Below are 17,366 nucleotides of genomic sequence, written 5' to 3' on the forward strand. Positions count from 1 at the left end.
TCATAGTATCAGAAACTGAAATAAAATAAATGTCCTTGGAATTCAAAGTAATTCCAGATAACACAGAGAAGGAATTCAGAATTCCATAAGATAAATTTAACAAAGAGATCGAAATAATTAAAACAAATAAAGCAGAAATTCTAGAGTTGAAAAACACAATTGACATGCTGAAGAATGCATCAGAGTCCATTAATAGCAGAATTGGGTTAATGGGTACAAGAAAATATATAGTTAGACAGAATGAATGAGACCTAGTATTTGATAGCACAACAGGAGGACTACAGTCAATAATACTTTAATTGTACATTTTAAAATAACTAAAGGAGTATAACTGGATTGTTTGTAACACAAAGGAAAAATGCTTGAGGGGATGGACACCAAACTTTCCATGGTGTGATTATTAATCATTGCATGCCTCTACCAAAATATCTCATGTACCCCATAAATATATACATCTACTATGTACTCAAAAAATTAAAAAATTTAAAATTTTAGAAAAGCAGTGTTCACTTTCTGCTCTGTATACTTCTTTGTTGTTTATTTAAAACCATGTTTGAATACTTACATTAAAATGGTAATGTTTTACTTTGCAGTTAAAATAGTAAAAGAAATAATTAAGATATACTAAAACAACTTCCCTCTATATTTTAAAAACCTCTATAAGGCCACATATACTCACTTAAAATTAGTGTGCCACAAATCTAGTACAGCCAGCATTGTGGGGTTCATTGCATTCAAGTGATCCCTAATATAACTGCTTGCAGCTAAAAAAGATTTCCTCCAAGGTTTTGGCAGAATTTCCATTCTGAAAACAAAGAAAATATTTAGTTACAGTCTTTCAAAGTCAAAAGAAAGTATTTTTATAGTAACTGTACATTTTGGGTAATAATGATTTAATTTTAATAAAATATGTGCTGTATCCCTCATCATAATAACAAAACAAGCAATTATGTTTTAAAATATATAAAGATCATATGTTTTATGGTTTAGTATAATTTCATTATAAAAATGACTCTGAAATTAGATTTAAATCTTTAATACAAAAGGTAACTAATTTTTATCTCCAAATACTTGATCTTATTGAATCCACAAATAATTTACAATGAACAAATGAAAACAGCAGCCAGCTACCTCTCATAAACATCTTCAAAGATTCTCTACTAATTTCAGGACATACATTTAAATTTTCCCTTTATTTTTAAAATTCCTCCTTTATTTTTATTTTTAAAACATTTTAAGGATATAGTCCAACCTTCCTACAGAAATCCCCTCGAACTTTACCCCGTTAATATGTAAACATCATTTATAAATCACAAACACTAATGTTTTTATTTGAAGACACATTTACAGTTAACCCTTGAATAACACAGGTTTGAACTATGCACATCAACTTACATGTGGATTTTCTTCCACTTCTACCACCCACTCCCCACACAGCAAGACCAATCTCCCTCTCCCTCCCCCTCCTCCTCCCCCTTCTTCTTTCCCTCCTCCTTCACCTCCTCTTCCTCCTGCTCCTCTATCACTACCACCACCATGTAAAGATTACAAGGATGAAGACCTTTAGGATGATCCACTTCTACTTGATGAATAGTAAATATATTTTCTCTTTCTTATGATTTTGTTAATAAAATTTTCTTTTCTCTAGCTTATTGTAAGAATTCAGTATATAATACATATAACACATAAAATATGTGTTAATTGGCTGTTTATGTAATCAGTAAGGTTTCCAGTGAACAGTAGGGTATTAATAGTTAAGCTTTGTTATATATAAGTTAAGCTTATATATTTTACCACATATAAAAATTATATGTGGTATAGGGGCTCAGTGGCCCTTACCCCCGTGTTAAAGATCAACTGTATTCTGTAACTCTTATGACTTTAATAATGATCTTTTATATATTGAAATGTGCCATCTTCATCTTTCAGAATATATTTAAACATTTACATTTTCTGTGTATATAGTAAGTTTAATTCAATTTTTCATATGTGGCTGTATCACCTTTGCAATTATGAAGGATGATTTTTGTCTTTCCCAGGAGAAAAGTTGTTCTCCCTAGAGGATATGGAAAATGGGTACATAACTTTTGTGTGTGTGTGTGTGTGTGTGGAACGGGGAATAATTTGGGGCTTTTTTTTTTTTTTTTTTTTTGAGATGGAGTCTCACTCTGTTGCCCAGGCTGAAGTGCAGTGGCACGATCTCAGCTCACTGCAACCTCCACCTCCTGGGTTCAAGCAATTCTCTTGCCTCAGCCTCCTAAGTACCTGGGATTACAAGCGCACGCCACCACGCCCAGCTAACTTTTGTATTTTCAGTAGAGACAGGGTTTCACCACGTTGGCCAGAACTGGTCTCAAACTCCTGACCTCAAGTGATCTGCTCTTCTCAGCCTCCCAAAGTGCTGGAATTACGGGCGTGAGCCACCGCACTTGGCCTTTGGGGCATTTTAAAATGATATAAAAGAAAATAAAACTGAAGTGGTTATTTAATCATATAAGTTCCATCCTTCAAACTATTTAAGAGATTTATTCCTAAATGTTATTATTAGAGAAAATATACAGCAAGGAGATTTTCCCATTATGTGTTCTATATTTTCATCCATGTAATAAATTGAAATACATTCTATAAATATATATATTCTGTAATGTTCCCAATGTTCCCAAAATCAAGCTTTTATGCCCCTACCATATCTGAAGTCTGTGCTAGTTGCTATGGGGATTAAAAAACCTATATCGTATTCTTTCCACCAAGTACTTATGTTTTAACCATCTTAGTGTCCATCTGTCTATGTCTAGTCATCTACCTATCGATCCATCAACTCATAAATATAACATTAGGCTTAAATACATAAATAAACAAAGCACATAAGAACAATTAGTTGTATAGAGGCTTGCAATGGAGATATTGCAAGTTTGGTTCAAGACCACCCCCATAAGGCAAATATTGCAATTAAGCACGTCACACAAATTTTTGGTTTCCTAGTGCATATAAAACTTATGTTTATGCTATACTGTAGTCTATTAAGCAGGCAATGGCATTATATCTTTAAAATAAAATATAGGGCCAGGCACAGAGGCTCACACCTGTAATCCCAGCACTTTGGGAGGCCAAGGTGGGAGGATTTCTTGAGCCCAGGAGTTCGAGACCAGCCTGGGCAACATAGGGAGATTGCGTCTCTAAAAAAAAAAAAAAAAAAAAAAAAAAAAAAAAAAATTAAATTAGCTGGGCATAGTGATACGCACCTGTGGTCCCAACTCCTTGAGAAACTGATGTGGGAGGATCACTTGGGTCTGGGAGGTTAAGGCTGTAGTGAACTGTGATCATGCCACTGCACTCCAACCTGGGAAACAAAGAAACCCTATCTCAAGAAAATTACAAATGAAAAAAGGAATCCAGGTGCAGTGGCTCACACCTGTAATCCCAGCACTGTGGGAGGCTGAGGCAGGTGGATCACTTGAGGTCAAGAGTTTTAGACAAGCCTGGCCAACATGGTTAAACCCTGTCTCTACTAAAAATACAAAAATTAGCCGGGCGTGGTGGTGCACACCTGTAATCCCACTTACTCAGAAGGCTGAGGCAGGAGAATCGCTTGAAACCCAGAGGCAGAGGTTGCAGTGAGCCAAGATCACACCACTGCACTCCAGCCTGGGCAAGAGAGTGAGACCCTGTCTCGGGAAAAAAAATGTATACACCTTAATTTTAAAATACTTTGTTGCCACAAAATACTAACAATCATCTGAGCCTTTTGCGAGTCATAATCTTTTTGCTGGTGGAAGGTCTTAATGGCTTCTAACTAACCAAGCTGTGGCAATTTTTAAAAATAAGACAGCAATGACATCTGCCACATCCTCAATTGACTCTTCTTTTCATGACAGATTTCTCTGCAGCATTCAATGCTATTCGATAGCATTGTACCCAACTAGAACTTCTTTCAAAATTGGAATTAATCCTCTCGAACTCTGATGCTGCCTTATCAACTAAGCTTATGTAATATTCTAAATCCTTTGTTGTCATTTCAGTGTTCACAGCATCTTCACCAGGAGTAGAATCCATCTTAAGAAACCACTGTTTTTGCTCATCCATAAGAAGCAACTCCTCATCTGTTCAAGTTTTATCATGAGATGGGAGAAATTCAGTCACATCTTCAGGCTCCACTTCTAATTCTTGTTCTCTGGCTTCCAACACATCTTTCCAACACATCTGCAGTGACTTCCTCCACTGAAGTCTTGAGCCACTCAAAGTCATCCGTAAGGGTTGAACTTCTTCCAAACTTCTGCTAATGTTGATATTTTTACCACCTTGTATGAATCACAAATGTTCTTAACGGCATCTACAACAGTGAATCTCTTCCAGAAAGTTTTCAATTCACTTTGCCAAGATCCCTCAGAGAAATCACTATAGTAGATACAGCCTTTTAAAAATTTGTTCTGTAATTTCAACTTTTATTTTAGATTCAGGGGGTATAGGTGCAGGTATATTTGTTACATGGGTATATTGTGTGATGCTGAGGTTTGGGGAACAGTTGATCCCAACACCCAGGTACCAGCACAGTCCCTGATATAGTTTGTATATCCCCTCCAAATTTCAGGTTGAAATGTAATCCCCAGTGCTGGAGGTGGGGCCTGTTGGGAGGTAACTGGATCATGGGGACAGGTTTCACATGAATGGTTTAGCATCATCCTCTTGGCACTATCCTCGCAATGGTAAGTTCTCATGAGATCTGGATGTTTAAAAGTGTGTGGCATCTTCCCTCTCACTCTTCATCCTGCTCTCTCCATGTGAGATGCCTGCTCCCACTTTGCCTTCTGCCATGATTGTAAGCTTCCCAAGGCCTCCCCAGATGTCAAGCAGGTGCCAGCAACATACTTCCTATAAAACCTGAGCAACTGTGAGCCAATTAAACCTCTTTTCTTTATAAATCACCCAGTCTCTGGTATTTCTTTAAAGCAACATAAGAACTGCCTAACACAGAACCCAATAGTTAATTTTTCAACCCTTGCTCCGTTATGGAGATTGCTTCTTTTCTTAAACCTCATGAAGCAACCTCTGCTACCTTCAAACATTTCTTCTGCAGCTTCCTTACCTTTCTCAGCCTTTACAGAACTGAAGAGAGTTAGGGCTTTGCTCTGGATTAGGCTCTGGCTTAAGGAAATGTCATGGCTGGTTTGATCTTCTTCCAGACCACTTCCTCCATATCAGCAATAAGGCTGTTTCACTTTCTTGTTGGTCATGTGTTCACTGGAATAGCACTTTTAATTTCCTTTGCATTCACAACCTGGCTAACTGGTACTAGAGGCCTAGCTTTGGCCTATCTTGGCTTTCAACATGTCTTCCTCACTAAGCTTAATCATTTCTAGCTTTTGATTTAAAGTGAGAAATGTGCAACTCAGAGGCCATTGTAGGTTACTTGGCCTAATTTCAATACTGTTCTGTCTCAGGGAATTAGGGAGGCCTTAGGAAAGGAAGAGAAATGGGGGAGTGACTGGTTGGTGGAGGAGTCAGAACACACACAACATTTATTGACATCGTTTGCCATCTTACATGGGTGCAGTTTGTGGCTTTCCAAGATAATTATAATAGTAACATCAAAGATTACTGATCACAGCTCACCATAACAGATGTAATAATAACAGAAAAAGCTTAAAATATTGTGAGAATTACCAAAACTGACACAGAGACACAAAGTGAGCACATGCTGTTAGAAAAATGATGCCAACAGACTTGCTTGACAAAGACCTTCAGTTGCAAAAAACCCTCACAAACCTCCTACTGGCAAACAACACAGTATCTGTGAAGCACAATAAAGCAAAGTGCAATAAGATGGGGCATGCCTGTATATGAAATACGTACATACACACATATACATTTATATATAAATTATAAACATACATTTGAGAAAATATAATTGGTGATATAAACATATACAGAAATGGTCACATAATCAACATTCTTAGAGAAATCTGATCACTCACTCAGCACGATGGGCTGGAAGTTCATCTGTCTTCTTATCATCTTCTTTCTCTCGAGGATCTTTTAAAACAAAATCAACTAAAAGAAAATTTTAAAATTCTGATAAATAACCTTATATTAACTGTAGTACATTTCCAAGCAATTGCAAAGCTAGTTCTACTAAAATTAACTGTTTAAATTATGTTAGTTGTTTAATAATGAGCAATTTGTGCATTTATGAGAAGAAAAATTTTAAAATCTTACAAGAAAATGTATCATGTCTGTGTCTTTGAGGATATATGTTCCCTTTCTTAACACAATGTGTCCCTCCTCTTTCATTTGAAAGGAATAATTGCTCTTAATATTATATTTTCCTTTATAACTATTCCATCAAATATATTCTTGTTGAATTGAAGGTCAACAATACAGGATAGCAGTAGTTCTATTTCACTGAGAAAAGGTACATACAGTTGGCCCTCTGTATCTGCAGGTTCTGCATCCATGGATTCAACCAACGATGAATCAAAAATATTCAGAAAAAATAATAAAAATAACAGACAACAATAAAAATGATACAAATAAAAATATACAGTGTAACAACGATTTACATAGCATGTACATTGTATGAGGTAGTATAAGAAATCTGGAGATGATTTAAAGTATACGGGAGGATGTACATAGGTTATATGCAAATACTATGCCATTTTCTATCAGAGACTTAAGCATCTGCAGATTTTGGTATCTGTCAGGGAGGGGAGTGTCCTGGAACCAATCTCCTGTGGATACCAAGGAACAACAGTATTGCCTTGTTCTCTTTTAAATTGCATAAGAGCATAAAACAGTCTTGTTATAAAATCAGAAAAGTCAGCTACCTCGCTTCTGTCTTCTATGGTCTTTAATTCACATTTAATTCTAATTCTTCTGCCCATATTTCAAGAAGCTCTAATATGCAAATCATATGTATTACCCCCTTCCCTACAATCTTTCAGAGACTCTCCTTTACCTTTAAGCGCTCTAAAAAGGCATATAAAGCCCTTCAGATTCTGTCCCCTTCCCCAGATGCACCCTATGCTTTGGCTTCAGAACTGCTTACAAGCCCAGAAGAGCCTCTCATGGGCGTCTGCTATCATTCACACCATTTCCTAGGCCAAGCATGTTCCCGACTAGACTGTTGCTCATCCTTCAAGACTTAGTTTAGGCTCCTCCAGAGTCCTTCCTAACAAGTTAGAGATGACCTCTTCTCCCTTACAGTGTATCTTCTGTTTCTTTCCTCTTTGGACTTATTACTTTGCTTTATATTTAGTTATTTGTCTATCTCCCTCATTACACTATGAACTCTGAGGGCAGGGATTAGGCTTTTTATTTTTATATCACCAGGATACTCCATAGAAGTCATAAATACAATGAATGTCCACCAATAAGGGTCCCCACATTACTCCAAAGCATTATTATTTCTCCAATTTTGAACACAGCATCCGTCATACTAGGTTTACTATCATAACCAACTGGAGACGCTTTTTTTAAAGTACAGATTCCAAGGCCCTGACTCCAGGGATTTTAATTCAGGTGGGGCCAGAAGTCAGTATTTTTAAAACGGTTCTGGAAATCAGTCAGCCTTAGAATCTATTTGTCTGTACCATGGGTCAACAAATTATTTATGTAAAGGGTTAGACTGTAACTATTTTCGACTTTGTGGGCCACAAGGACTCTGTCACAACTGCTCAATTTTGCTCTTGTAGCTCAAAAGCAGCCAGATTTGTAGATGACATGCAAATGAATTAGTGTGGCTATGTTCCAATAAAACTTTATGAAAACATGCAGTGGCCAGATTTGCCTGCGAGCTATAGTTTGTCAACCTTTGGTCTACTGCAACAATTTTGTATTAATCACATTCTAATTTATGACATCGGTAATACTAATGTTCATTGTTAATGCTTACACTTTTAGGTAATTATTTAAATATGTATGTCTTGTCTCATGTCTACACCAAAAGATCCTGGAATGAAGAGACCATCTTAAAGGGAGAGACTATCTCCTAAATGCCTAATGCCTTGCATAAATTAGCCACTCAATAAATATCTTGAGGGATTGAAATTAATGCTTTATAATTTTCTTCAGTGCTATCCTTTGTGGTGGGGATATATCCCTACAAATAGAAATAGAATTATTTTTTGTAATACTACATTAATGGAATTTGCCTAAGATCTTAAGTAATATAACAACAATGTAATAAATGGCATAATTATAATATTGTGACTAGTTTCAAGTATAGGTATTATTAATACAAAAATAATCTTTAATGAGACACATATTTGAATTAAAAATCAAAGCATAATACCAATTTACCTATGGATTTCTTTACACTAAGAAGATAATCCTCTCTCATTTCATCAGATAATGTAACTATGCTGTCAGTGAAGACTTTCAGATGTTGTGGAACTAAATCCAGTACATGTTCTAGCCAAGAATCTTCCATTGGGGCTACATGGTCTGTATCAATTCCATGGTGAATATAATAGTAATATCTCTACAAAAAGAAGATAGGAAAAATGTAGATGTTTAACAAAAGAAGTATGTTTATCAAAAATAAAACTACCAAGCAAAATTCAAGTTTTAGGAGAACAAAGTATTTATAAAGCATAAAAAAGTATTTGGTACAATTCACATAGGTATTATTTGAGATCTCCTAAATGTTACAAATGTGTATTTTCATGAAAACTAAAACTCTTATCTCAGTTAATAACTATACTGTAAAACATCAAGTTATATTACCAAATATATGGTGTACTTAACAGAGTCCATGCTGAATTAGTGTTTTGTTAATTTTTAAAAATGATTTGTTAGTTTTTCTCTTTTTATTATTATCAGAAGTAGATCTTAAAAGCTGTAAGCAAATCAGTATCTCTATATATTAATTCCAGAAATATTATACAATAGGATTTAGGACATTTCCAACTGGCCTATTAATATTCCATACTATAATTTTATAGCTGCTATTGTGTGTGTTCATAAAATATTCATTTTAAAACAAGTTATTATTTCTATAATAATGAACATTTAACTTCAATATATGTTCACAAATTTTTACATGTCACTTATTAGAAAAAATTTAAATGTCAAAATACTTTTGAATTAGCAGTGTTGTCTTTGATATTTACATTTAAAAAAATTATTATGTATTTAAATACTTGAAGAATCACTAAAGTACGTTAATATGCCTTGTAAAATATACATTATATAATTATTATAGGATAATTTCTCATAAAAAAATTAAGGCATGTAAAGCTATACATGACTGAAGCTGGCTTTAATATGGAGAGCAGGTAGATTTGAAATTTTTTTAAATTGTGGTCTTAGGTGGCAAGGGAGAGAATGATTTCTTCCACAAATCCCATAGTGCCTTTTTATAGAACTCTGTATTTATTCCTATGTCCACAGAGTTTCACAAAGGAGAAGCACAGAGTGATCTCAAAAGTATAAAATTATCTTCAAGTGTTTCTTTCATTTTCAATTATACAGACAAAACAAATGGCCAGTTACCAAGATGTCTTTCTCTATAGCAGAAGCGGTCGGTTTTGGAATTGTGCTTCCATCAGGGACAGCTGAGTCTAAGTCAGCATCTTGTTGCCTAAGAAAATGATAAACATACTATTCAAAAGTAGATAAGGGGCAGTTAGAACATAAAACAATGGATATAAGAACACCAGGACTATTTTCTATTAAATCATAAGGAAAAATGAATTGTTGAACATTTTACAAACAGCATACACATTTGTTTGGTGCTATATTCCTCTCCAAATACTTTATTCATAGAGAGACAATTATATTGGAAGTTACTTGCAAGACCTATTCAGAAATCACACCCTCCTTGATGGCCTTTACTTATTCTTCCTCATTACTCAAGAATCAAGCTCTCTCTTCTTTGAAATTATAAAGGAACACTCTTGCATTATTCCTAAAATATGTATGGTTATTTATAAATATGAGTTTTAAAAAGAACACTGATGGAAAGTACTTTAAACACAGTTTTGCAGAAGACACAGATACATTCTTCAAAAGGCCATTTCTCAGATTTCTATAGACATACAAGTTAGCAATCAGTGACATGGAAGCTTTTATGTGCCTATGTATTTATTATTGGGTATGTGTTCATATAATACAATAATGTTTGTAACTATAATTCAATTCAAAATATATGCCAAATATGAGCCACATTTTGTGACATGTTCTGGGGCTGCACTGGGCAGAAAGGCATAGTTCACATTTTCAGAAAAATAAGTTGTTCTGGGATAGCTTTAACCTCTTTATAATTGACTGTATCATTCTCTGGATCTCAACTTCATCTAAAATGGATACAGGTCAGTGATGCTGAATAATTAAGTACACCTTCCCACTAACTGCCCAGTGAGGGGAGACTCGAGGTTCATTGAGTATATCTGAGATACCATACCAAAGTGGGTACCCAGAATAGATCTTCTAACTTATTTATCTTTTGCAAATCCAGGAATGCAGTGTTTTGTGAATTTTACATATTCTTTTCAATTAAATGGACAAGATAAAAGAGTCAAGGCTCTGGGTAATGTCTCAGTTTAATTCAATACATAGCTAGTGATCAATAAATGTTTGTTAAGTGAGGGAATGCAGGTATGAAAGTAGAAGAAATCCTCAAAGTATTTAGTACATGGAGAGAAACGGTTGATTATTCTAACTACAAATATAATCTCATTACATTGTTGACTACACAGAAGAGAACTCAGCAGTAACGTATTTCAGGAATCAGGAAATCTGGGTTCAGAGTCTGCCACCATAAAGCATATGACTTCAGTAACTGTTTTGTTTGTTTGTTTGTTTGTTTGTTTTATGGCAGAAATGCTCATCCTACCTACCTTGCTGAATTCTAAGAATCAAACAAACCTCATTCTCTGTGTGAATAACGCCTGCCTAGAAAGATGGCATCAGGGCAAGGGTGGGTGAGGAGGTAGAAGGTTGGGGGTTGTAGGAATGGCTGTAGAAGTTCTTCCAGTCAGAGTGAAGATCCTTTAAGCTCTAAAACTCCATGATTCTATCATTCTAGGGGCCAGCAATTACTATTGCTTCTCACCGAGAGCAATAATAATGGCAGCTTTTTATTGATTACCTACTCAGGCCCTCAATAGTTTCACATATATTATTTATAATCCTCACACCTATTGTTAAAGAAGACAATGACATAATTATTCCCATTTCACAGATGAAGAAATTGAATGTCAGAGAGGTTTAAATAACCTCCCCTTGGTCATACAGCTAATTAACTATGAAAGGAAGAATTTGCCCTTCAATATGTGCTTCCAAACAGCTGTGCTTATTCCATTCAGAAATAAAACGATCAATAGAGGAGACATGTGGCCTGGGTACAGAGAAAATATGATGTAGTTTATTTCTCAAAAATGAAAAGAACTATATTGATTTTTTTTTCTCTTTACAAAATCAGTAGAAGCTTTTGGTTCAAGATGGTGCCATGAGCATCCCTTTTTTAAATTGCCCTGAAAAAAAAATGGTAGTGAAATAATTTTAACCCATTAATTGTGAAGAAACTAGAAGAAAAGTCATCAGCTAAGGAGATATTTCACAAATTTCTGGAACCTGAAAAGGAGAGTATATTAGTCCGTTTTCACACTGTTGATAAAGACATACCTGAGACTAGGCAATTTAAAAAAGAAAGAGGTTTAATGGACTTACAGTTCCATGTGGTTAGGGAGGCCTCACAATCATGGCAGAAGGTGAAAGCCACTTCTTACATGATAGCAGAAAGACAGAGAAATGAGAGCCAAGGGAAAGGGGTTTCACCTTATCAAACCATCAGATCCCATGAGACTTACTCACTATCATAGGAATAATATGGGAGAAACCAACCCCATGATTCAATTATCTCCCACTGGGTCCCTCCCACAACATGTGGTAATTATGGGAGTACAATTCAAGATGCAGTTTGGGTGGAGGCACAGAGCCAAGCCATATCATTCTACCCCTGGCCCCTCCAAATCTCATGTCTTCACATTTCAAAACCAATCATACCTTCCCAACGGTCTCCCAAAGTCTTAACTCATTTCAGCATTAACCTAAAAGTCCACAGTCCAGAGTCTCATCTGAGACAAGGCAAGTCCCTACCGCCTACGAGCATGTAAAGTCAAAAGCAAGCTAGTTATTTCCTAGATATAATGGGGGTACAGGTATTGGGTAAATACAGCCATTCCAGATGGGAGAAACTGGCCAAGACAAAGTGGTTACAGAGCCCATGCAAGTCCGAAATCCAGCAGGGCAGTAAAATTTTAAAGCTCCAAAATGATCTCCTTTGACTCCAGGTCTCACATCCAGGTCATGCTGATGCAAGAGGTGGGTTCCCATGGTCTTGGGCATCTCTGCCCTGTGGCTTTTCAGGGTACAGCCTCACTCTTGGCTGCTTTCACAGACTGGTGTTGAGTGTCTGTGGCTTTTCCAGGCAAACGGTGCAAGCTGTCAGTGGATCTACCATTCTGGGGTCTGAAGGACAGTGGCCCTCTTCTCACAGCTCCACTAGGTGGTGCCCCAGTAGGGACTCTGAGTGGGGGCTCTGACCCCACATTTCCCTTCTGCACGGTTATATCAGAGGTTCTCCATGAGGGCCCTGCCCTTGCAGGAAACTTTTGCCTGGGCATCCAGGCATTTCCATACATCTTCTGAAATCTAGGTGAAGGTTCCCAAAGCCCAATTCTTGACTTCTGTGCACTTGCAAGCTCAACACCACATGGAAGCTGCCAAGGATTGAGGCTTGCACCCTCTTAAGCCATGGCCCAAGCTCCACGTTGGCCCCTTTCAGCCACAGCTAGAGCGGCTGGGACACAGGGTACCAAGTCCCTAGCCTGCACACAGCACGGGGACCCTGGGCCTGGCCCACAGAACCATTTTCTCCTGGGCTTCTGGGCCTGTGATGGGAGGGGCTGCCGTGAAGACCTCTGACATGCCCTGGAAATATTTTTCCCATTGTCTTGGGGATTAACATTCGGCTCCTTGATACTTATGCAAATTTCTACAGCTGGCTTTAATTTCTCCTCTGAAAATAAGATTTTTTTTCCCTATCGTATTGTCAGGCTGCAAATTTTTATGCACTGCATCTCTTATGAAACTGAATGCCTTTAACAGCATCCACGTCACCTCTTGAATGCTTTGCTGCCTAGAAATTTCTTCCACCAGATACCTTAAATCATCTCTCTCAAGTTCAAAGTTCCACAAATCCCTAGGGCAGGGGCAAAATGTCACCAGTCTCTTTGCTAAAACATAACAAGAGTCACTTTTGCTCCAGTTCCCAACAAGTTCCTCATCTCCATCTGAGGCCACCTCAGCCTGGATCTTATTGTCCATATCACTATCAGGCTTTTGGTCAAAGCCATTCAACAAGTCTCTAGGAAGTTCCCAACTTTCCCACATTTTCCTATCTTTTTCTGAGCCTTCCTAACTGTTCCAACCTCTGCCTTTTACCCAGTTCCAAAGTTGCTTCCACATTTTCACATATCTTTTCAGCAACACCCCACTATACTGGTACCAATTTACTGTATTAGTCCATTTTCATGCTGCTGATAAAGACATACCTGAAACTGGGCAATTTACAAAAGAAATAGGTTTAATAGAACTTACAGTTCCATGTGGTTGGGGGGGTCTCACAATCATGGCAGAAGGCAAAAGGCACTTCTTACATGTGGTGGCAAGAGAGAGAAATGAGAACCAAGTAAAACGGGTTTCCCCTTATCAAACCATCAGCTCTCCTGAGACTTATTCATTACCATGAGAACAGTATGGGAGAAACCATCCGCATGATTCAATTATGTCCCACCAGGTCTCTCCCACAACATATGGGAATTATGGGAGTGCAATTCAAATGAGATTTGGGTGGGGACACAGAGCCAAACCATAAAAGAGAGGACAGATGAAACAGAGTTTAAGACACCACAGCCCAAAACTCATACAGGAAGGAAAACAATCTGCCTGGGAGACCACTAGAAAAGGCTCTGGTGTCAGGGTTGGCAGATACCAAAGGAGAGAATGAGTAGGAAGGCTGAAAACAAGGAGGTTATCTGAACAGCTTTCTGCCAACAAATTACATAAAAAGAATACGTTCCCAAAAGGCAAAAAAGGATCAAATATGACCCAATAAACAACAGAAAATCTGAATAGATCTGTATCAAGTACACTAATTGAGTTAGTAATTAGCTTGCCAACAAAGAAAAGTTCAAGTCCAGATGGCTTCACTAATGAATTTGATCAAACAAGGAGGAAATAATACCAATTCTACACAAATTCTTTCAGAAAATAGAAGAGGTAAAAACACTTCCCAACTCTTTTTATGAGGCCATTAGTGGCCTGATATCAAAGCCAGACAACAATATCACAAGAAAACTACAGGGCCATATCATTCATGAATATAAACTAAAAAATCCCGAACAAAATACTAGCAAATCAGATCCAGCAACATATTAAAAGGATTACACACAATGACTAAGTGAGAGGAATGCAAGGTTGCACTAATATATAAAAAGCAACTAATGTAATATATCACATTAATAGAATAAAGAACAAAAACCAAATGATCACCTCAATAGACACAGAAAAAGCATTTAACAAAAATCCAGGATTCATTCATGATAAAATATCTCAACAAATTTGGAAAGGAAGTGATAAAAGATATCTATTTCCTTTACATATTTTTTGAGCCCACGTTGTGTTATTTTTTCTTCATTTAATTATTTAATATGTAATTTAACTGTAAATTGATGATTTATAGTTGTATATGATTATAAGGTAAAAAGTGTTATGATTTATTAATACAATGTGGAATAATTAAAGCTAATTAACATATCCATCACCTAAATACTTAACACTTTGTGTGGAGAATTTATGAAATTTACTCTCAAAGATTTTGAAATGCACAATACATTTACTAAATTTGCCATGCTGTGCAATATGTTTTAAAGAAAAAAACAAAACTTACCCCTGTCTAACTAAGTCTTTGTAGCCTTTAACCATCATCTCCCCATTCCCCCTGCCTCCCTCCAGCCTCTGGTAACAACCATTCTACTCTCTGCTTCTTTTAGTTCAAGTATTTTAGATTAAACATATGAGAACATGCATATTTGTCTCTCTGTACCTATCTTATTTCACTTAGCATAGTGTTCTTCGATTCCATCCAAGTTAAATGATAAAATTTCCCTTTTTTAAGGCTGAAGTGTATTCCATTGTGTATATATACCACATTTTTTTTAATCCATTCATCTGCTGATGGACAGTCAGGTTGATTACATAACTCAGCTATTATAAACAGTGCTGAAATGAACATGGGCATGCAGATGTCTCTTGAACATACTAATTTCAAATCTTTTGGGTGAATACCCAAAAATGAGATTGCTAGATCATATGGTAATTCTATTATTAGTTTTTTGACAAATATTCATACAAATTTCCACAATGGCTGCACTAATTTACATTCTCATCAACACTGTACAAAGGTTCCTTTTCTCCACAGTGTCTTAAAAACCTACAACTAACATTTCACATTAATGTGAAAATCTGAATGCTTTCTCCCTTAGACTAAGAATTCCACTCTCACCAATTATTTTCAATAATATACCAAAGGACCTAATAAGTGCAAAAAGGATATAAAAAGAAAAGCATCCAAGTTGGAAATGAAGAAATAAAATTGTTTTTACTTGCATACAGCATGATCGTATGTATAGGAAATTCTAAGGAACTTTTAAAAGCTCTAAAATAAGTAAGTTTAGTAAGGTCTCAAAAACGTAAGGTCAACAAGCAAAAATCAACTGATTTTTCTATATACTGGCAAAGAACAACCAGAAAATAAAATTAAATAATTTCATTCACAATAAAATTAATGGGATTACATTTTTAAAAAGAAGGGCAAGATTTCTACACAAAAATGTATATAAAGTGCTGAGAGCAACCGAAGATCTAAATAAGTGGAGAGAAATAACATGTTCATGGACTAGGCAAGTCAATATTACTGAAATGACAATTCTCCAAAAATTCATTCACAGTCTCAATGCAATGCTTTCTAAGTCCCAGTAGGCATTTTTCCTTTGCAAAATCTGACAAGCTGATCTCTAAATGTATGTAGAAATGCAAAAGACCTAAAACACCCAAAATAATTTTGAAAAAGAAGAATAAATTTTGAGGGCTTAAACTATCTAATTTCAAAACTTACTATGAAGCTAAAGTAATCAAGACAAGTATGGTACTGGTGTAAAAATAAACATATAGATCAATGGAACAGAAATAGCCCCTCGTACATGGTGAAATTATTTTCCTCAAGTATGCCAAGGTAATTCAAGGGATTAGGGGTTGAAACATTTGAACATTTATATGCCAAAAAATTGAACATCAAACCGTACCTTACACCATAGACAAAAATGAAGTTGAAATGTATCATGCATGTAAACGTTAAGAGTTAAAAGTATTTTTAAAAACCTAGGCCAGGCACAGTGGCTCATGCCTGTAATCCCAGCACTTTGGGAGGCCGAGGCAAGTGGATCACCCGAGGTCAGGAGTTTGAGACCAGCCTGACCAACATGGTGAAACCTCATCTCTACTAAAAATACAAAAATTAGCTGGTTGTGGTGGTGCACACCTGTAATCCCAGGTACTTGAGAGGCTGAGGTAGGAAAATCGCTTGAACCCAGGAGGCGGAGGTTGCAGTGAGCCAAGATCACGCCACTGCACTCCAGCCTGGGTGACAGACAAAGACTCCATCTCAAAAAAAAACCTATAAGACTTCCAGAAGAAAATATAGGAGGAAATCTTTGAGAATTTGTATTAGGAAAAGACTTATATGTCTCCAAAAGTATGAACAACAAAAGGAAAATTGATAAATTATATTTTTAAAAAATGTAAAACTTTTTATTTTCAAAAAATATTGATATAACCTGCAACCATTGTTGCATCACCTTCTAGTGTATGAAGTCTGATGGGTCTTTGCACCACCTCTAAGGCACTTTGGATTTGTTGGAGGAAGAAAACTAAATGAACAAAGGAGAAGAGAAGATGACAGAAGACTGTCATGTTTACTGCCAAACAGCTCTCAAGGATGATTGTATGAAGTAGCTGAAGAGAGGCACCCAGTGCCTGTCTTCTCCATAAAGAAGGACCACAACAGCAAGTACATAAACACACATCAAGTAGATCACCTAGGGGAGAACACTGGAATCCAGCAGAGAAAAAACAGGGACCCTCTGAGGCACGGAAAACTTAAGATGGCAATGTAGAGAGGAAAGTAGGGCAGTAGGCCAGTTCAGCACAGAGCCAGGAGGAATGCTCCATTGCAGGAAAAATGTAAGTGAGGTATTTCCCAGCTGTTCACATTTCCACCCAAGAAACCTGCAGTCCTAGATACAGAA

General features: G+C 36.5%; 1 protein-coding gene across 1 annotated transcript in view; it reads right to left on the reverse strand.

Moving 5' to 3' along the window:
- DNAH7 (dynein axonemal heavy chain 7) overlaps positions 1-17,366 on the reverse strand; it is a 336,155-nt gene that overhangs the window by 283,438 nt on the left and 35,351 nt on the right. The window contains exons 6-9 of the mRNA XM_008950635.4: positions 9,490-9,577; positions 8,296-8,476; positions 5,973-6,048; positions 680-805 (exon numbers count right to left, since the gene is read on the reverse strand). Of these exons, the coding sequence (XP_008948883.3) occupies positions 680-805; positions 5,973-6,048; positions 8,296-8,476; positions 9,490-9,577 (471 nt within the window). The remainder of the gene's footprint in view (positions 1-679; positions 806-5,972; positions 6,049-8,295; positions 8,477-9,489; positions 9,578-17,366) is intronic.

This window comes from Pan paniscus, chromosome 13 (genome assembly GCF_029289425.2).
Source record: "Pan paniscus chromosome 13, NHGRI_mPanPan1-v2.0_pri, whole genome shotgun sequence".
NCBI lineage: Eukaryota > Metazoa > Chordata > Mammalia > Primates > Hominidae > Pan > Pan paniscus.